This window comes from Desmodus rotundus, chromosome 2 (assembly GCF_022682495.2).
Source record: "Desmodus rotundus isolate HL8 chromosome 2, HLdesRot8A.1, whole genome shotgun sequence".
Lineage (NCBI taxonomy): Eukaryota > Metazoa > Chordata > Mammalia > Chiroptera > Phyllostomidae > Desmodus > Desmodus rotundus.
Genome location: NC_071388.1, coordinates 96,834,049 through 96,856,676, shown reverse-complemented (window position 1 = coordinate 96,856,676; position 22,628 = coordinate 96,834,049). Strand labels below are relative to the sequence as shown.

At 42.5% G+C, this 22,628-nt stretch overlaps 1 protein-coding gene across 1 annotated transcript in view; it reads right to left on the bottom strand.

Annotated features, from left to right (window-relative positions):
* ARHGAP31 (Rho GTPase activating protein 31) overlaps positions 1 to 22,628 on the bottom strand; it is a 105,933-nt gene that overhangs the window by 45,954 nt on the left and 37,351 nt on the right. The window contains exon 2 of the mRNA XM_045185868.3: positions 1,463 to 1,565. Within this exon, the coding sequence (XP_045041803.2) occupies positions 1,463 to 1,565 (103 nt within the window). The remainder of the gene's footprint in view (positions 1 to 1,462; positions 1,566 to 22,628) is intronic.

The following is a 22,628-nucleotide window of genomic DNA, read 5'->3' as shown; positions in this document are numbered from 1 at the left end:
CCTCCAGGACATCTTTAAATGTCCCAACATCCAAATTACAGGGGTACCAGAAGGAGAAGAGGAAGAACAGAAAATTGAAAACTTATTGGAACAAATAATGAAGGAGAACTTCCCTAATCTGGCAAAGGAAATAGACTTCCAGGAAGTCCAGGAAGCTCAGAGAGTCCCAAAGAAGCTGGACCCAAGGAGGAACACACCAAGGCACATCATCATTACCCAAGATTAAAGATAAGGAGAGAATCTTAGAAGCAGCAAGAGAAAAGGAGACAGTTACCTACAAAGGAGTTCCCATAAGACTGTCAGCTGATTTCTCAAAAGAAACCTTGCAGGCAAGAAGGGACTGGCAAGAAGTATTGAAAGTCATGAAAGACAAGGACCTACATCCAAGATTACTGTATCCAGCAAAGCTATCATTTAGAATGGAAGGGAAGATAGAGTGCTTCTCAGATAAGGTCAAGTTAAAGGAGTTCATCATCACCAAGCCCTTATTATATGAAATGTTAAAGGGATTTATCTAAGAAAAAGAAGATAAAAAATAGGAACAGTGAAAATGACAGCAAACTCACAGTTCTTAACAACCACACCTAAAACAAAAACACAAGCAAACTAAGCAAACAACTAGAACAGGAACAGAACCACAGAAATGGAGATCACATGGAGGGTTATCAACAGGGAAGTTGGAGGGGGAGAGAGGGGGGAAAGGTACAGAGAATAAGTAGCATAAACGGTAGGTAGAAAATAGACAGGGGAAGGGTAAGAATAGTATAGGAAATGTAGAAGCCAAAGAACTTATAAGTATGACCCATGGACATGAACTATAGGGGAGGAATGTGGGAGGGAGGGGGTGGACAGGATGGAGTGGAGTGAAGGCAGGGTAAATGGGACAACTGTAATAGCATAATCAATAAATATATTTTTAAAAGAATCATTCATTAATTTTAATAATGAATGATTCTTAATCAATAATTTTTTAAATACCAGCTTCAGTTAGAGAAATGCACATTTGTGCAGACTTCTGAGCTCTCCAGCAGATGAAATACCATGTGTCGAGCGCGTGCCAACAGAAAAACTCGCATCTATCTCTAAGTTTTGAACACTATGTAATGGGATCTAACTGAGCTTTGGGTAAGCAAGTGAATTCTAACCAATCTTATTTCCCTAACTCATAAATTGAAATCATTTGAGTTCAATCAAATCCACCCAAGGAGGGTAAATCTAGTATAAGATAAAGAAACAGATTAAGAGCCCTCAGGAACTTCTGTTGGAAAGAATAACATCAGACTAGAAAATTTCCTGATTAGATTAAGAACAGGCATCTGAAAACATCAGCACTTGATCTTTTGCCCCTCCACCCTTCCCTCATTCCCCTCCAGTTTTTAATACCCCCAACACCTGTGCACAGAGATATGGACGTAGAAAGAATCCCGAGAGAATTCTTTTGGGGGCTATTCTTTTAGCTTACCTTAGCCGTTGTATGTTTGAGGTGACTCCCGAAAGCCGATAAATTCCATCCACAATGCCATGAGTCTCTATAAATTCTGCACAGCTCTTCAATACATATGGCACTGTGTAAAGGCAAAGAAAAAACAATACAGTATTAGCTATAACTTTGACTCTTCTTTAAAGATATTCTTTTTTTAAAAAATCCAGGTAAGCTTCAAAGAGAAATAGGTGTGGAACGCATATGAGCTACAAGTGGAAACAATTACTTCTAAATGGTAGATGTTCTTTTATATTTTTAAAAAGCACTGGGTTCTTTTAAAGTTCAGAAAAGTCATGCATTTTAAGAGCTGGGTTTTTAAACATTTTTGAAAAATATGCAAACACTTAAATTTTGAAACCATCAGGGACCTTGGAAATCCCACAACTCAGTCTCCTCATTTCACAGGTTCTGCAACGTGGTTTCCTGATCTGCAGCATCAGCATCTCCTGGGAACTTGTTGGGAACACAAATTCCCAGGCCCCACTCCAGACCCACTGAATCAGAAATTCTGCGGTGGGGCCCAGCAATCTGTGTTTTAGAAAGCCTTCCATTCCTGACTGGTGCGGCTCAGTGGGTTGGGCATTGTCCCACAAACTGAAAGGTCATCTGTTCAATCCCGGTCAGGGCACAGGTCAGGGTTGCAGGCCTGGTCACTGATTGGGGGTGTGAGAGAGGCAGCCAACTGATGTTCCTCTGTACCTCTATCTTTCTCTCCCTCTTTTTCTCCCTCCCTTCACCGCTCTCTAAAAATAAACATATAAAACCTTTAAAAAAATTTTAAAGCCTTCAGGTGACTGTTGTGCAATGAAACTGGAGAACCATTGTTTATTCTACAAGTGAAGAAAGTGCAGGTAAATTTACCTACCTCACTCAAGATTGCTATGTAAAAAAAATTGCAAAGGAAGACTGGAAAAATATCTGCCAGAACTTTAAAGGGGATTTAAGGTTAAAGTGTTGTTGTTTTTTTAAGGTGAGAACCACCCCGCCCCATCACAACCACCACCACCAAACGTGGTCCATTCAGTATAGTCATTAATGTTATCGAACGGATCACATAAAAGGGACCAATATGGCCTCTTTAATTCCTGCCACTCCGGACATTCGGTGCTGGTGTAGAAGAGTATGGCGATGCTGTTCTCTCCTTGGGGCTGACCCTGATTGGCACCGATAGCTCAGTGACCTAGAGTGGCAGCCATAAGCTTTCTGGACGGCATGAAGAGAACGTCAAGTCACTTGCCACTTTGGTCCTTGGACAGAGCCACCCGAGGTTCTTCCCTGAGAGTGCTGTGGATAGGGGCTTGGTATGGAACTACCCACGCCTTGGCACAGATGGTGTGGGAAACCCATGAGCTAGTGTTTGAGATAGCATAGTGCTCCCTCCCCCTAAACATATCCAACCCATTAATGCCTTGGATTGGACAAACGTCAGACCATTAACGCTTCATGCACATGGCCGTGCCTCTACCCAGTTCCAAGCTGTACTAGACTTGTACATGAGTAGACACCAGATGTTCAGACTCATTCTTCCTGGGTTCGCCATCACAATACTTTCTAAATGACTGCCCTGCCATTTCCTTGAACTAGTAACTATATCTTTTGGTAATCAGTGAAATTCGTCATACTGAAAGTATTCTGCTCATCGCTCAGAGGCCATGCACCGCCAGAACCATTCCCCTCCGGGACACATGGCATGTTCTGCTCCCTCTTTCAGGACTGGAACGGGGGTTGGGGAAGCTTCTTATTCCCCCAGGTGGGAAGCGGGCAGGGAGTGGACTTGGGATAGGAAATACTGAGGCCAGAGACCACAGAGGTGGAACCACTCCCTGTGAGTGATGCAGGGTGGGGGCAGAGCGTGGTGCAGGAGGGGCTGTGAGAGTGGGCAGGGGTCCAGAGCCTCTGCTGCCTTCAACTGGAAGAGCTATACTTTGATCTGTTTTATAAAATAGGACTCCTTGTCTGATTTTTGTTTCCTACCCTTATGCCAATAAATAAATAAGCAAGCAAGCAAATAAGTTTCCAATGCTTAAAGAAAGTGTTTTGTTTTGCTTTAAATCTCTGCTGTGCACAATCATGGCAGACTCTTTCCCATCACACCAGCTGTTGCTCTGGAGCCTGTCACGTGTGGTCTACAGTTGAGAGCACAGGGTTGGATGCCAAACTGTCTTTGCAACCTTGGACAAAATATGTAAGGTTTCTGTTTCCACATCTGTAAAATGGGGACAACAGTGATGTTAACCTCATAGCTAGGATTAAAGTAATACCTGTAAACGTTTAGCACAGACCCTGGCATATGATAAGCACTTTAAAGTGATAGTTACTGTTTCTGCTTTGAAGCTTATCTGTGATGTAAATTTATAATTTGTGAGACGCAACCTTGGTGAGAACAGTTTGTCTCCCCCCACCAAATGGGCAATTGGGGCAAAGCTGTCCAAATTCCTAGTCAACACTCGTCTCTACTATTCACAATGGCTTTTGTGTTCTCCTTTGGTTAAATGTTTCTATTTGAAGGTAATTACTTCAATCACTGTTGGTTTCCTTGCTATGCACTTCAGTGAAATCTTCCTAACACAAAGGCAGGAGAATCCAACAGTAAACGCATTTTGAGTTAGCAGTCCTGGAGCTGTGCTTGGCCTTGGAGTGTTCTACCGTGTGCGTTTGTACTGGGTTACGTGGCTGTTGTGCCATGCGCAGAGGATTCCCGAGGAGGACTCGAGGAAAAAGCCTCGGACTCGAAGGGCCTTTATAGAACACTCCATAAAAGGGGTGGTGCAGAGTCACCAACCTGTACCAGCCAGTTCTCAGAGAGAAACCTCCCGTTCCCATAACTCTCTGCTGCTGTGCCTCAGCCTCTGTTTGTTTTAAAGGTGTGCAAAACACATTCCCGGATGGAGCCTGTGCCATAAATTTACTCTGGCTTCGGTACAGAGGCCCTAGAACCTCTCATCCACAGCTCTGTTTAAAGGGGCAGTATTAAAACAGCCCAAGGCAAGAGGCCCAGGTCACAGGCCCTGAGGAGTGTTAGCTTTCCTGGATTCTCCCCTCAGGCCGAGTTGGAAGGTGTAGGGCTTCTCCATCACACTCAGTAAATGGGAAAGGATCCACTTACTCTGTTAACTGATCATCTGGCTGTAGAGCCCAGAGCAGTGGTTCTCAGACTGTGGTCCCCGATTAGCTCCAGCAGCAGCAGCTGCCTCCAGCAACCACCATCTAGACCACAGCTTCTCATTCTTCCTAGTGTGCATATAAATTACTAGGATCTTGTTAACATGCAAATTCCAATGAGGGGTGGGGGGGAGTGTAAAAAATTTGCATTTTTAACAAATTCCCAGGTGATTAGGGATACTGCCAATCTGCAACCCACACTTAGGGTAGCAGGGGTCTAGAGGTACTACTGGTGGGAGGTGTTCCAGGGGCTACTAAGAGTTTAGTCAAGTCTCAGAATTCTTTTGACTATTGTCTCTGGGGTCCAATCCAATTGGAGACACCCATGATTTTGGACGGAGTAGAAGCTTGATACAAAATAGCTGAGTAGCTAGATAGGAAAGAAAGCTTCCATTGTCAAGTAGGCACACAGAGTGATGTAGGTTGGGGTGGAGTCACAGAGCTGGTTCCGTGGGATTTATCATGGACCCAGCGAGCTTTGTCTCCTCCTACAGAGGTACACATAGTTGCTTATTATGATATTATAACTTCTCTGAATTGTTTCACGGATGGTTCTCTAAGTTCCTTTTTTGTTTTGTTTTTGTTTTTCCTGGATCAGCAATCTTAAACGTTACATTTTCATCTGAGCACAAAATACATGTTGACGTGGTTTCTGATGGAAAAGACAACCTTACCCTCGGTTTATGCTTTACCATTTATAAACACTTTAAAGTCCTCTGTCTCATTTAATCCACCCTGGTACAACTACAAGACATTTTATACTTATAAATACTGTGGGGCACTTCTTTCCTCAATTCCCAATCTCATCAAGGGTTTAGGGCAGAAAAGGCCAGCAGTCACACCGCTTCCCTAGTGCCCCCAGCAGTGATGTCTGCCGGTCTGCTCCGGCTCCCTGTGTGGCGAGGACCCGATCAGAGCAGGAGACAGACTGGAACAAGCACCATTTTATTTGGTCGGTTATGTGGTCACGACAGTCGAATTCTTTCGTGTGCAAATTACATTTGTGTTGTAGGGAAATATGGCACTCCTCCCTCCCCATTCTGGATTTTTGTGAAGGTCTCATACTGGTTAGATTTCATTCCTCCCTGCCCTGCCCACCTCACCCCCATCCTGCATTCCTGTTCTTCAAAGTAATGTCTAGTGGTGTATACACGCAATGGAATACAACTTGAAATAAAGAGGCATGATATAACATATGGGTGACGGAAGCCACAGTATAAAAAAGTACACAGAATATTCCATTTAGATAAAACTCCAGAAAATACAAACTAATTTATAATGGGACAAAGCAGGAGAGAGGCAGGAGGTAGGAATTTCAAAGGGACGGAGGACACCTTTGAGCATGATGAATACATTCATCATCTTGACTGGGGCGACAGCCACGGTGGGTGAAGGAGAATTGATACTTGTGGGGAGATGAGCCACTGCACATAAATCTTTCAAGAATCTGGTGCTGTGCACAGGGGAGAGATGAGGAATGCAGACACTTTGCTGTGCTGTGAATAACCACTGTGTGGCATTTTTTCAAGAGATGGAATAAAGATTTCAATTACTTTTCCATTATTCTTGATTGTCAGCTGAGAACTTTCTGGCTTCCCCCGGGGAATCTAAGCGATACACAGTGGCTCCCATAATTTCTCTCCCCCTCTGCCAGTCCCTGCTCTTTATTTCTGTCCCATCCTTCCTCTGCCCTGCAACCCTAGCTCTTTTGTCCCATGCTCCTCCCTGGCCTCATGGAGTCTCGGTGTGCCTAGAGGTCGCTGTCCCCCAAATTCTTCCTCTGATTCTTTATTTTAACTTGTTTCTATTTTCTTCCTTCTGGCCTAATGCAGAATTAGAGAAAAGTTTTAAAGTGTGGTATTTATTTTAAAAGTATAAGTTTCTCTGCTTTGTTAAAAAAGCTAATTAACTGCTTTCTAATTTTCTAAGGCAAAAAATTTTTAAATATGTTCAAGCTCTGGCTGTATTTCATGGAGAAAAGTTTCTTTTCATTTTTAAAATCTTTAATTAAAAATGAGACATAATTCAAATGCTATAAATTTCAGCCTTTTAAAGTATACAATTAAGTGGTTTTTAGTATACATATTTATAGTTAAGCAACCATCCCATTTCAGAACATTTTCATCACTCTAATTACAGAACATTTTTATATGAACAAGACTATTGATTGCAGCAATTTTTGTAACAGCACAAGACTGTCCACCAATAGGAAGCTACTTATATAAATAATAGAACAGGCACATAGTGAAACACTACATGATCATTAAAAAGAATGAGGAAACTTTCCTCAACTGATAAAGGATAGTCTCCAAGATATATTATTAAGCAAAAGAACAAGATGAAGACCAACATAATGTTATGCTAGCATCTTTTTTTTTAAAAAAGAGAGAATAAAAGATTAGATAAACAACTCACTTGTATATGTGTTAAATATCTGTGGAAGGATGTAACTTTAGCTGTATCCCTACAGGAAGGGATAACTTTAGTTGCCTACAGGAAAAGGAACTGGGAGGCTAGGGCCAGGGCTCTGAGTAATAAGGACGATTATATATTTTCATTGTATATTCTTCTTACTTTTGAATTTTGAACAATGAGAACATATTATATTTTCTAAAACTTTTTCATAAAAACTTCAATTCAACAATATTTATTGCAAGCCTCCTCTGATCCAGCACAAGGCCCCAGACGTTGCCTGTGCCTATGTCGTCTCCATTAGTAACTTGTGAGATCCTCGGGGACATTGAGGACAGTTCTGTACCCATTTATCTAGAATAGCCTTGAAAACACAAGCACCTAGTGTGTTGCTGAACAGGACATTGGTCATTTTTCTCCAAATGGGTTTTCATTGTTATCTGGGTCCCTCAGGGCAGAAAACACTTATGTGTCAGTACTACATTAGGTCCTTTTTTTTTCTTTTAACAGTATTCTCCATCCCATAATCACAGCAAAATTAGGAAACAAGTAAAATTCTCCATTTTGAAAATGTGAAAGCTGATTCTCAGAGATGTTGGGTAAGTTACCTAACATCACACAGTAAGTACCAGAGTTGGGATCCAAACCCAGGTTTGTCTGGCTCCAAAGCCTACGTTTCTTTTCATGGCGCCACAATTGAGGGGCAATAGAAGAAGTGCCAGGCTACACCCACCTGACTCAAACCTTCTCCATCAGGAGGGCCCATGAATTGGTGGCCAAATATGGAGACACCATTTGAGGAGAACGGGTGGTTGCCTGGCCCTTGACTGCTCAAATGCCTGCAATTCCACCACCGCAGGCCCTGCCTTATGGTGGTGACGGCTTTCAAGTGTTTAACACCTAGTGGTTAATATCTACTTTTACATTCCTTTTTAAAAAGTTAGAAGAAAAGCAATATATGTTGATTAAAAAGGGAAAAATACTTCCTGTTTTCAAACTATACTAGGAAGCTATAGTAATCAAAACAGTATGGTACTGGCATAAAAACAGGCAAATAGATCAATGGAACAGAACTGAGAGCCTAGAAATAAACCCATTCATATACAATCAACTAATATTTGACAAGGGAGTCAAGACAACTCAATGGAGGAAAGGCAGTCACTTCAATAAAGAGCGCTCAAAATATTGGATATTCATATGTCAAAGAATGAGACTAGATCTCTGTCTTACGCCACTTATAAAAAATAACTCAAAATAGATTAAAGACTTAAACATAAAACCCAAAACCATGAAACTCCTAGAAGAATCCCTGGGGGAAAAGCTCTTGGACAGAAGTCTTGGTCATGATGTTTGGAGGTGACATCTAAAGCACAAGCAGCAAAATAAAAAATAAACAAGTGGGGCTACATCAATCTAAAAAAGCTTCTGACCAGCAAAAGGAACACTCAACAAAGTGAGAAGACTACCTATAGAATGGGAAAATATGCAAATCACATATCTGATAAGGGGTTGATATCCAAAATATATAAAAATGCATACAACACAATAGCAGAATAACAAACAATCCACTTTAAAAACAGGCGGAAAAGAAACAGGAAAGGCCAACAGGTACATGAAAAGCTGCTCACATCATAGTAGCTCAGGAGATCAAAACCGCATCACCTCAGGCCTGCTAGGCTGTGATCAAAAAGACGAGAGACAACTACCGGAGTGGACGTGCAGAAAAGGAAACTCTCCGCGCACCACTGGCAGAATTGTAGACGGGTGCGGCCCTGTGGAAAGTGGTATGGAGGGTCCTCAAGAATTAAAAATAGAACTACCATAGATCCAGCAATCCCACTTCTGGGAATATGTCCAAAGGAAATAAAAATGCTAACTCAAAAAGATATCTACATGGATCCCCCCGCCCCACCCCCTGCCCTGTTCATAGCAGCATTTCTCTAACAGCCAAACCTGGAAACAACCTAAGCGTCCACTGACAGGTGGATGGATGAAGAAGTTGTGGTATATATATACATATACACACACACACACACACACACACACACATATATATATATATATACTGTTAAAAAATAGGAATATTATGCCATTTGTGACAACATGCCTGGACCTTGACAGCATTATGCTAAGTATACTAAGACAGAGAAAGACAAATACCATATATTCTCACATATATGTGGATTCTACAAAAAACAAACAAACAAGAAGAGATCAGACTTGTGGTTTTGTGGTTACCAGAGGAAGCGGGAAGAGGAGGGAGAATTACAGAAAGGTGAGCAAAAGGTATGCGTTCCAAATACAAGATAAATAAGTACTAAGAATTAATGCACAGCATGTTAATGACAGTTCAAACTGCTGTATGATATAAATGAAAGTTATGATCCTATGAGTTCTCATCTCAGGGAAAAAAGATTTTTTTATTATTTTGCCTCCTCTTTTTATTGTATCAATATGAGATGATGGATATGAACTAAAATTATTGTGGTAATCACTTAAAACATATGTAATTCAAACCATTCTTCTGTATATTTTAAACTTACACAGTGATGCATGTCAATTATATCTCAGTAAAACTAGAAAAAATTTTAAAAGATTAAAAAAATAAAAAAGATACACAGATATAAAAAGTACAGAGTGACTGTCTCTGTTTTACTCCACCCTTTCCAATACCTTAAATGATAAAAAAATGACATCCAGTGAAATGTTAATAGTAGTCAGATGCATAGTTCAAAACACTGGTAATCAGGATGCTCACAGAATTGGTTGAATTTGGTCACAAATTAGAGGAAAAAATGAAGGCTATATAAGTGAAATAAAGGAAAATGCACAGGGAACCAATAGTGATGGGAAGGAAAATGGGAACTCAAATCAACGCTGTGGACCAGAAGGAAGAAAGAAACACCCAACCATAAAAGAATGAAGAAACAAGAATTCAAAAAAATGAGGAGAGGCATAGGAACCTCCAGGACATCTTGAAACGTTCTAACATCCGAATTATAGGGGTACCAGAAGGAGAAGAGGAAGAACAGAAAATTGAAAACTTACTGGAACAAATAATGAAGGAGAACTTCCCTAATCTGGCAAAGGAAATAGACTTCCAGGAAGTCCAGGAAGCTCAGAGAGTCCCAAAGAAGCTGGACCCAAGGAGGAACACACCAAGGCACATCATCATTACATTACCCAAGATGAAACAGAAGGAGAGAATCCTAGAAGCAGCAAGAGAAAAGGACACAGTTACCTACAAAGGAGTTCCCATAAAACTGACAGCTGATTTCTCAAAAGAGACCTTACAGGCAAGAAGGGGCTGGAAAGAAGTATTCCAAGTCATGAAAGACAAGGACCTACATCCAATATTACTCTATCCAGCAGAGCTATCATTTAGAATGGAAGGGCAGATAAAGTGCTTCTCCGATAAGGTCAAGTTAAAGGAGTTCATCATCACTAAGTCCTTATTATATGAAATGTTAAAGAGATTTATCTAAGGAAAAGAAAATGAAAAATAGGAACAGTAAAATGACAGCAAACTCACAGTTATTAACAACCACACCTAAAACAAAAACACAAGCAAACTAAGCAAACAACTAGAACAGGAACAGAACCACAGAAATGGAGATCACATGGAGGGTTATCAACAGGGGAGTGGGAGGGTGAGAGAGGGGGGAAAGGTAAAGAGAATAAGTAGCATAGATGATAGGTGGAAAATAGAGAGGGGGAGGGTAAGAATAGTGTAGGAAATGTAGAAGCCAAAGAACATATTTGTATGATCCATGGACATGAACTAAAGGGGGGGAATGTGGGTGGGAGGGGGTGTGCAGGGTGGAGGGGAATAAAGGGGGGGGGAATGGGACAACTGTAGTAGCATAATCAATAAAATATATTTTTAAAAATGACATCCAGTGAAATGTTAGTAATAGTTACCTCTAGGTGGTAGAAAATAAATGAATTCTGCTTTTCTAATTTTTTTTTGTAGTGAAAATGTGGTACAAATGACTTTTAAAGAAAGAAATAGGTTTTTGAAAAACAAGTTTCATTAAAAAAGTTGGAGGGCTTTCTGAAGTCAGATAGGCAATTTCTAAATGTTTGTTGAGATCCTTTCCAATGACCCTATTGAGGTAATTACTCCTTGTTAAATACAAGTTTTGCCTAACCTGCTGGCCTGGGGTGGTCAAGGACTAGCCCTGCCCTGCTGCTAGGCAAGGCTCCCGATGGTAGGTTGCATCCTGGAGTCCTCTCCCCTCCTCCCTTTCAGGGTCTCAGATGCCAAGTCCATCAGCTGTTTCCTGTGGAAGTGGCCAGGTGCCCACTGTTGTCCACACCCTGACTTATCTCAGATGGGCCCTTAGGTCTCTGCTATCAACACCCGCACTTCTTCCCAATGACAAAGATTCTCCTTCTACCAAAGCAGACATATTGAAGAATGATGTAGCCCAAGGGACAAAAAGGGGAATAAGATCTTTGTCCTCAAAAAGCCAAGAAGGGAATGGACAATGACTGTGCACCTACTGTGTGCTGGTCCCTGAGTGCTACACTGTCATCCATGATTTGTACCTAATGTGATGCTCACAACCACCTTATGAGGGAAGTATTATCCCTTCTTTATAAAGGAGGAAACTGAAGCTAAGTGGTATTAAGTAACTTGGCCAATATGAAAATATCAAGCAAAATACTTAAAGGACCCTAGAGAGGCACTAAAAATGTGATAGAAGTTCTTCCAAAAAGATTACATATGGTGGGGAAAGTCAGGCAAGGCTCTTAGATGTTGAATAAGAACAGGAAATTGTGTATTTATTGAGAACCAACTGTACAAGGGGACTGTGGTAGAAAGTGCTGAGACAGGACCTCCACCCTGAGGGGCTCACAGCATTGTGAGATAAGTGGGGAAAAGGACGAATCCAGGTGATGCAATAAGAACTCTGACAAGTGCGATTGGAGATGCTAGGATGTGATATGATGTGATCCAGTGAAACGCAATCCATACTACAATACAAGCAGATCTCTTGGTTAAGCACCTGGCATATAAGAAAGCACTTCATAAAGAGAATACAATTTCTGGTGGGGACAAAGCAGAGGATGGTATAAACAAGAGAGAAAGCAAGAAATAATGTGGTGAATTCTAGGAATGCTGACTAGACCAGTCTGAGGGAAGAGAAGCATTTGTTCAGGTAAATTGGGGGAGTTTTTAATGATGGCCTATGAAGCCTTTGCTTTATCTTGATCTCTACTGCCAGACAAATCTTTTCAAAACTACCTTGACGATGAAGCTCTCCTACTCCAAAACATTCAGTGGCTCCCCATTGCCTGTAGAATAATGTCTAACCCAGGCAGCTCTGGGACTAAAGCTTCAGCTGCCTCATCAGGGCTAACCCTGGAGTTCTTTCCTTTAATGGAGCAGTCTTTTGAGAAAGGTGGGTGGGGAAGAGGGGATAAAATGAGGGAAAAGACTTACCATAAACATCACTCCAAAAAGAAAATATAAGGTACTCCTTTAGGGTCAGTGGAGAGGACCTCTTATACTTAGTCGAGGATGAAAAGGAGGTGAGAAGGCTCACTCTTTTCTGGCTGTTGCCTGAAATTTCTTTAAGAAAGGTAGGGTCTTTCTCACTCCGAAATAAGATGCCGGTTGGGGGTGGAAATCTGTGGGACCACACATCACCAGAGAGCTAATGAGCAAGTGGAAACAGCCAAAGAGGGGCTGTCACAGGGGCTTCTGGGAGGGAGGGGATTGCGACCTTGAGGAAGGGTGGTGCAGAATAGAGAAAAAGCGTGGGGTGTGATGAAACTTCAAACTTAGACAACAAATCTCCCGGGAGCCCCCACGAGACCATGGGCTTAGAGCTGGCCCTGTTCACCTTGTATACGGGAACCATGCAGAAGGATTTTGCCCTGTTGCTGGAAATGTAGGCTGCTAGGCTTTGCATGGTGTGTAAACCCCCCCTTTTCTGCGGGGGGGGGGAAGCCATTCTTCCTACCGTCTGACTTTGCTCTCTAGGGATTTGCAGGGCAGACCTCACTCACCCCAGGAGGCTGCTCACAGGTGATGGAAAGACGCTCCAGTCATCCCCTGCACACTCCCAGGCCGCGTTTGTGAGCAGCAATATCCCTTCCTTTGCCAACAAATCATTTAAATTCTCAATTTAACTGTATAAAGACCAGTCAGCTTGAACCATCAGATCGAGACTTTATTTCCTGGACTAGCAATCCCTCTCTTTCTCACCACCTGCTCCTTGGGATGGCATGGATGGAGGCCCTTCCTCAGCGATGGATAGAGGATGGCCACATATGCCTCTAGAGAGGGTGCTGTGGGAGAAGGCACAGGGGCAGAGTGGGTTAATGAGAGTCCAACAAGGAAAATAAACCTGCTTCTTGAATTATATGCTTCACTAACATCAGTCATCTTAAGAATTAGGACAATGTAAGTTTTTTCCTTGGCTGAGGTATCCAGGCCACCTACTTTTTTTTTTTTTTTTTTTTGCATGCCTTATGGGTGATCATGGGATGCACTAACCACTTGCTATGTGATGTCCTATGCTTAACAATCATTACTTCATTTAATTCTCATAACTCTGATGTGTAGGAATTACTATTCCTATTTTGTAGATGGAAAACTAAGATTTGGTGTGGTTGGATGACTTGTTAATGACGAAACAGCTACTGGCAAAGCTTGGGTGCAATTACAAGTCTGTCTGAATCTCAAGTTCATGAACTTCTCAGTACATTTTATAAACAAAACCTTCACACTAGGGAAACAGACACATACCAGGCCTGGGGAAGACCAGAAGGCAGAAGAAAGCAGAGGTGATTTCATGTCTAAGGGCAACCTAATGAGGGAGAAGGACTTAAGCCAAAAAATTAAGAAACATGGGCTCTAGTCTTAACCTCCAAGGTACTACACTTCAGACCTCCGGGGAGCAAAACTGTTCTCTTCATGTTCCCCCAGGCACCTCACAGGCAGAGGTGCTCTGCACAGAGCAGTCAAAGCAACATGAACCACCTGTGTGTCCTCCAGAAAAAATTAGCCCACTCCCAGCCTGAGAGTTCTCTCTGTCCTAGGAGCAGGTTCTGGGTCTAGATGACTTCTAAGGTTTCTTCAGATCTAACACCTGATGGCCTGTGGACCTCCTGGATGAAACTGGGGAAGAGAAGCTGGGCTAGAAATTTGGAGAGCAGACCTGACTTCTTGCAATGTTCAGGTCCTCACTCCTACTGGTTCTGGTTTATATCTAGGTTTTGTAGAGCAAAACATTAGCATTATTTTTCTGTTTGTTCATTTTGTTTTTCTCACTTTGACTGTTAATGACTCCCTAGCTCGCCCCAGCCATCAGAGTGGAAATATGTGTTAAATAAATACAAATTTCAACTTCAGAAAGTTTATACGAATCCTTTGGTATGGCTGGACTCCGGTTAACCCCAATGCTTTTTTTTTTTTTTTTTAATGGAGGCTGGAGTCCTCCAGGGACTTAGCTTTAAATGGGGCTGAGTTCATCTGAAGGTCCCTGACTGATGTGACTATGCCCTAAGAGCTAGAACTACCTCCTCTTGCTTATTGTACCTTTGGTTTCCCAGGAGGCTCAGCTTCTTAATGGTTTCCAGACCTATGGCACCATGGGTTCTTTTTCATTTCTGTGTTATTTTTTTTAATCAATTTTGCTGATGAAAGATGAGGAGCATTTAGAAAAAACACCCATCAGTGGCCCACTAGGTCTATGTGAAGAAGGGCCAGGTAGTGCTTATCAGCTCCTCCCGGCACCCCCCCTCCCAGCAGTCTTTCATTTCCTGCCCAATATTCCCAAGCCACAGGCAGCCATTGTTTCCAGACCGCTTTGCTTGGAAGCCTGGGTACCGTGGCCTCCCAGAGCTTCCTGTTGTTACAAGGCCTCTCTTTCCTGCTGAAAACAACGGCACTTCCCTGCTGTAAGTAACCCTTTTGGGGGCAACTCATTTCTTCCATGAGTTTGTTCAGTGCTTGCAAATACTGGGTGCTCATTAACATGGGTTTATTTAACTTTTTTCCAAATTATACAAGTACTGCAAGTAGAAAACTTTTAAAATACAGACGAGCGAAAGAAAAAAATCACCAAATCTCACCCCCCTCTGTTAGCACTTGAAACCTCTCTGGTGTTCATATATAACAACTATGCATCTATATCCACAGAATTCAGCAAGGGGACCCAGGGCTTAATGAGACGACCATATTCACAGTTGGAGTGGAGGCAGGCAGGCCTGTCTGGAGACCAGCCTTCTGCAGGTCCTCATACATTGGAGGGCAACAAAGGCTCTCAGGAGCTTAAGTGCAGGCCTCAGGAGATTTTCCTGTAAGTTCTGGGGCTAACTCTGAAACTCTGAAAGCGATCCTCTTTAAAATGTTTGTTGAAAGAATTTGGGAGAAACTCATGGAGGAATTGAACATGAAGGAGTTGGGGAGGTGGAAAAGCAATGACATTGTTGGGACGTTTAGGACTGGAAGTCTCCTCAGTCGATCTCCCTGATGGCTGCCAAAGGAGCTTTCAAAAAACACAGATGTAATTGTGTTTGTCTCTAATGAAGACCCCGGTCCATAGCACAGCAGGCTGGGTCCTTTGTGACCCTCCCCCAACACGACCTCTGTAGTCCCATCAATCTCCCCACAGTTCCCTGAAGAACACCCCTCCGGCCTCTGCATTCTCCTTCTTCTGAAGGAAATGTCCTCGCCCCCCATCCCGCTCCTCGGTCTTTCAGAATCCAACTGAGGGAAATCCTCTCTCAGTTACAGCCTTCCCTGTAACCTCAAACAGGATAAGTCGCCAAAAAACAGGACACAAAGCTCTGCTCTGTTGAGAATTCCGGACACTATTTTAGGATGCAAATTATTAATAAGATATCCTCATTTTTATGAGTTTCTGTTGTGCGGTCCAGGGAACATAGTTGTGGGATATGATGTAGTGTATTTCTGGGACTAACACTCCCCACCACCCACAAGGGATGATAATATTCAAGCTTTTATCCTGAGGTTTTGCAGCACAAAAAATATTTAGTATTCTCTGAAATGTCTCCTACAAAGAACCAGCATTCATTCACATGCAACTATTGCAATTACTGGAACCTGCTCACTCCTCATCTCCCACACAGTGCTGTCTTTAGAAGTTATTTTCAGCAGATGCATTTAGCATTAAGGCTCAGTGACAGAGAGGGCACAAAGAATTATGGTCAAATTCCTGAGCACCTCTTTAGACGAGGAGGAAGTCGTAAGTACTATATAAAGGATGTAGACAACTAGTAAGGAACATGCTTGTTTACTACTCAGAGTTCTAGAGTTAGAGAATCTAATACCTAACAAATCTCTAATTTCTAACTTTCATTCCCCTCACTCTTTCCTAAACAGCTTCAGAATTGGTATTTTCTGCTGTTTGCAATAGAAAATGTCAGCAGTCATATGATGCCAGTTGGGTGCTAGAAGTATCGGGGGGAACGGTCTGTAAAGTATATGAGACTGTCTAACCACTATGCTGTACACCTGAAACTAACACAAAATAATTTTGAATGTAAACAGTAATTGAAAAATTAAAAAAGAAAAGAAAATGTCAGTAGATCTGATCCAAGGGTAGGGCAGGAATGGGTCTTTTTTTTTTTTAATCCTCACTCAAGGATATGTTTTTATTGGTTACAGAGAAAGAAAGGAAAGAAGAGAGAAGAGAGAAGAGAGAAAGAGAGACAGAGAGAGAGACATCGATGTGAGAAAGACACATCAATTGCTTGCCTCTAGTACACGCCTTGACTGGGGATCGAATCCCCAACCTAGGTATGTGTCCTGACTGGGAGTCAAACCCACAACCTTCTGGTGCACAGCACAATGCTCCAACCAACCAAGCCACTCAACCAAGGCAGCAATGGGCAGCTTTTAAATGGTAAGGCTCAGGTTCTGATCTCTTTTCTCGGGTACATGGAAGGGGGTCAGGGATGCATCTGGGGAACTCTGGACACCAGAGGCCAACAGTCCATCCTGTGAGCAACAGTCTAGATGAGGTTCTGAATGAAGACGGAGTCTCTACTCAAGCTTACACACAAGGAGGCCTCTGCAAAGCTTCCATGAAGGAAATGATGGCAAGAAATCAGTATGTTCAAAGGTCTGCCAGAATCAATTATGGCAAGGAGAAACTAGGGGCAGAGAGACCTTCTGGGAAAAATCCAGGCACTGTGTGATTCCCCTCCAGTCACTCCCTCTGGAAACCCATCCCTGACCCCCAAAAGGAGGGAATACTTGTTATATAGTTCCAGAGCAACTGGTACATAATTCATACTTATTTGAGCAGTTTTTGTTTTTATCTTTTAAAACATCTGTTTTTTTTCTGTCCCATAAATTCCATGTAGAGCTATGTCTATGTTACTCAACTTTTAAGACATTGCCCACAACGTTAGCTTGTCGTCCCGTAACTCTCGTGCCTCCAACAGCACCTGGAACAAATGTGTGAAAGGAACGGCTGGGCCAGATGTGTGGGCATCATCTGGGCCCCATGTAGGATGTGGCAAGATGACTTGTCTTAGCAAGGACCAAATCAGACGCGAAGTACACCTTTGTCTCCAATGCTTTTTCCCTCCCCAACTTTATGTTTATTTTCTCCTTCCCAGCCACCTTATTCTCACCAAGCATCTACTCCATACTCTATTCCTACTCTCCACTGGTTGATCAACCAGAATTCTGGAATTTTGGAATGTCAGAGGTGGAAGGGACTTTCAGATCACCTGTTAAGCCTTCTTGATTCAGTGCCAAAAAATTGAGGCTGCAGGAAGTTTGGGGACTTATCCAAGGTCACCAGCTCCACAGTGGTAAAGCCCTGGAGTTGGAGGAAGACTGAGGAGAGGGGACAGGAGTGTTGAAATTGATTAGCATTTCTTTTCTTCCCAATTTTGAAGATCACAGTTTAAGTGTCTGCTAGGCCTCTTTGCCCCAGACAACTGACTCTTTGATGTCAGAAGTAATGTAGGGTATTTAAATTTAGGTTCACCCTTGGCAGTCAAAGTGAATCAAGTGTGTTTATTAGATCCCCACATGTAAAACACTGTGCCAGACTCTAGGGCTTCAAAGAAGTATTTTATACTTATAAGACACTGCCCATGACCTCAGCTTACAGTCTAGTTAGTTCAATTACTTGCAGTTAAGTTGTGGGTAGAACAAAAATGTCGGGAAGAGCCCTTTCTTCTTCATTCTACAGCCATCAGGCAGGAGTCAGCTGCATTTAATATCTTTCTGGAGAGAGAGGAAAGGGGGTCAGCTGCCGGAGGCTGTCCCTCCACCTCTACAAATTTGCTTTCTCTTCTTAAAAAGTGGGTAGTTGATCCTCAGCAAGGAGGAGGGGTTTATTTATTATTTTAAAGACTCCTGATTCCTGTTTAAAGATAGTATAGGCTTGCAATGGATTGTTCCAGGCTTAAATTCCCTGAAGAGAGGGAAGTAGCAGGTTCTGCAGGGGTAGCCTTGGGCTAGGGGCTCTGGTGAGAACGCTGAGGAAAACAGGCACAAGCTGGTTGAGGAAAGCAGGGACTTACTGGGACTCAGCTCTATACAGAGGACTGAGCAGCCCTCATGCCAGAGAACCCAGTGGAGGGCATTTGACTGGTCAGGACCTAGATGATAAGACCCATCCCCAATCCAGGGGATCTGAGACAGTCAGCACAGGCAGTGGGCACCTGGGTGTTCACATAAAACAGGTGGGCGAGGGCTGACAGAGCCCTTCGTGACTTCACCTTGAGTGCAGACTTTACCTTATTCGTGTCCCAACATTTTCGTTTGGTATCACCAGTTTAGCTCACTTAGTGGCCCTCTCTCACTTACCTTTCCTTAAGCACATGGGAAGAGAGACAGATCAAGGAACAGAAGGGGGCCCCTGCCGTAGTCTTCTCCATTGCTCACACCATGCTCCTGTCCCACTCTCTCCATGAAGGCTTCCCAGATTCATTTCTCCATCTAGGGTTTTTTTGGCACCCACTCTGTGCTTTGGTGTTAGGTGCCAAGGACACAATGGAAAGCAAAATAAGAGGCTCCATCTTGAGGGATCTGAGTCTGCTGGGAGGGAATTCATACAAATAAATTCCTCTTCTAATGCTGCTGGTTAAGGGGACAAGTTCTGGAGCCGTTCTGCCTCGGTTCAAATCCTCCCACTGCCGCTTACTACGCGTAAGACCTGGACGTGTCTGTTATAAGTCAATGCCACAGTCCTAGTAACTCGGATCAGTTCCAGTTTGTACCTGTTATTCTGTTTAATTACAGATAGTAATCCCTTTCACTTAAAAATGTTTCCCAATTTGGGAAAAAATTATAGTGTTACCTTACGTATAATGTTCAGTTTCCTTATTTATAAGCTGGAGTTAATAACAAAATCTATCTCATAGGGTAGTTAGTTGTGAGATTTAGATAAAATAATCCACAAAGTGCTTGGAACAATGTCTCAATAAACTCCTAATAAATACTGACCATTGCTATTGTTATTTTTATTGGAAATACTATCCCATTGGACTTTGGCTCTCTAGAGTGAGTGGGTCCCTGTATCAGGGGCTGTTTTATTTCTCTCTGTATTCCTAGCACCCAGCACTATGCCCTGTGTGATGAAGATTCTGACTGGATGTCTACTCATGGGCACTGGGCCACGGGCTTAGCCACACCCAGTAGGGCGCACGGGCAGAAAGGCGATGGTCGATGGTCCTGGATGCTGCTTCCTATCTGGTCTCAGACAGAAGCACTGGGAAATGGGGGATGTGCTCCTAATTCCCTTTCTGAGTAGACTTGCCAGGAAAAATACAAAGTACCCAGTCAAATTTGAATTTCAGATAAACAAGCAATTTTTAGTATAAGTGTATCCTCAATATTGCATGGAACATAGATCAAAACATGATTTGTCTGTTTATCTGAAATTCAAATTTAGTTGAGTGTCTTGTATTTTCATTTGCTAAACATGGCAACTTTGTATCTGTGTCTATATCTCATTCTTTGCTGCCTGATGCTCCACAGTAGTGTTCTCTTTAAGCCTTGTACAAGGCCATAACCACAAGCTTGCCCTGGCTCTTATTTGCCCTACTGGCCAAGCCTAGGCCTATCCATGGCACACCTCTCACGACTCAGCTCCCTACAGCATGAGAGGAAACTAAGAAAGGGGTGGGGCAGCAGAAGTGTGAATATGTCAGGGAGCCAGAATCCTCATGGGGTCCGAGGCATCTGGATGTCTAGAGATGTCCAAGAACACACCTCCCTGTAGAGAAATTTCCCCACGTGGTCTCTGAGAGAAGAGGCAGAACCGGAAGAAGCCAGTCCTGATAGAGAATCAGGGTTTCTTTTCTCCTGGGTTTGATCTAAGCCTGGCTGCAAACTGGTATGTGGATGGGTGGGGGCACCTTCGCAGCTCTCTTTTAAAAAAGGAGGAAGCAAGACCAGGCAATCTTTCCATTTAGGGAGTATCAAATTTTGGAGTGCAACCTCCCCCTGCTCCTCCTCCATTTTCCTTAGCACATTTACTGCATGCCAGGCATTGGGTTATGTATCTCATATATATTACTTCATCCAATCCATTCAATCCTGCAAGGCAAACATAACTATACTCATCTTAGAGAAGAGAGATGGGGCGGAGAGAGGTTTGCTCCCTGTTGAACATCATTCATTTTGCAAGTGGTGGAGCCAGTATTTAAGCTGAGTGTCTCTGACTCCAAATCCTACTCTTAACCAGCCTAGTCCTCTGCTCTTTTCTCAGATTTCACCCTGGCACTAACAATTTCCTGAACAAATGTATGATTGGATGTACAAATGAATGTATGCAGAACTGAGGAGCCACATTTACCTCTGTAGACTCACTGGACAATACCCATCAACAGAATGGCTTGTTATGAGGTGTCTACATATTTTTTGAAAATTCATCAAAGTATAATTTGTGGTCAAATATGTCATTACAATACTTTGTGTATTTGTTTGTTCTTAAATGAAAATGTTTCGGTTGATTGTCCCAAGTTCCATGAATCTTGATGCTCCTAGTTATATTTTCCATTTAATACATTGTTTTCATGGAGCACATTCCCCATGTAATTCAGGATTCAGCTGGCTTTTGGGGAAATCATCCTTGTGGGATTCTCAAATCATAGCTTCTGGCTGGTCCCTGCCTTTTTAAGAATTTTACTGAAACATGCTGACCTTCAGTTTTATGTGAACCGTCAGTAACCAACAGAGTCTGCATCGCTCAGAGTATTCCATTGAGAAATTTATTTTTCTTTTGATCTTGATGTACATTTGGTATTAATTTTTTTTGGTGTGTTTCCATTTACACATGAATGACCTCAGTCTGTTTTTAGCAGAGCACTGCTAGAGCTGGATAATGATGAGGGCTTATTAACAGAAAAATCCTTGAAGCTGCTGACCTAGAATAGAACTGCTTTTTCCAAGCACGTGCAGTCATAGTACACGTTCTGTTTTATACACACACACACACACACACACACACACAAAGTCACAGGACATCAGGCTGTGAAAGATAGAGTGACTTTACTTTGAGATATGTGACAATGAATATGAAAAAGTAAAACAATCACCATCCTAAAAAAGCGGTAGGGACCAGGCTGGGTAGAAGCTGTGCTATGCGGGGCCTGGTATGGTTTAGATCAACATTCCAGGAGTGCCCAGAACTCCTAAGTCTCGTGTCAGAAAGTGAGAGGACAACTGGGAGGCCCCTGAGAATTAGCAGGAATGTCTTGCATACGGATTTCTGGTTGCTACAGTGATGAGTTTTTCAATGGAGACACGTTCTTGGACAAGCATTAGCATATTTAAGAGAAGAGAAACACAGAATAATACATATGGGATTGTCTCAGATGTCCTTGGCCATATGGCTAACAAAATTAAACTTCTCCAGAAAGAGTCACGTAAATCCGTCCTAGAGAATGCATACAGCCTCGGCTTGTGTGCAGAAGTAATATCCACACCCATGATGAGAACAAGGCTGGGTACCTCCCATCCATGGGTTTTGATTTGACCTTCACAATACCCTGTAAGGTAAGAATTATCATTCTCATTGCCAAAGGAGGAAACTGAGTCTCAAAGAAAGCTCCCTTGTCACATCACACAGCTGGTAAGTAGCCTAGGCTCTGTCCACCCCACATAGCTGTTGCTACGCAACCGCTGATGGCATCAAATGGTGCCAATTCTCATAAACACTACAGATACTCCTCTATCAAATTACTCCCTAAAGTCACTATATCCTCCTGGAATTATATATGGCATGCGTGAGCAATGCCTCTGGAGACCTTTGTGGATCTCCAATTTAGGAGATATCATTAGAGCACCTAATTTATATGATAAAATGAGAAGGAAACAAAAAGTTACCTTAAGAGATGGTCGCTGAGGTGGACTAGGCTGTTTTGCTGGCTAATTATTAATTTCTACAGACCAGACCCTCCATGTGGGCCATAAATGTGTGGCTCAGCAAAATTAGAAATGACTGCAAGACATGTATCTCATTGAGGTTTTAATTTTCATTTCCCTGGTGGTGAACGATGGCGATCATCTTTTCTTGTGCTTATACATCTATATGTCCTCTTAGTAAGATGTCTGCCCGTGTCT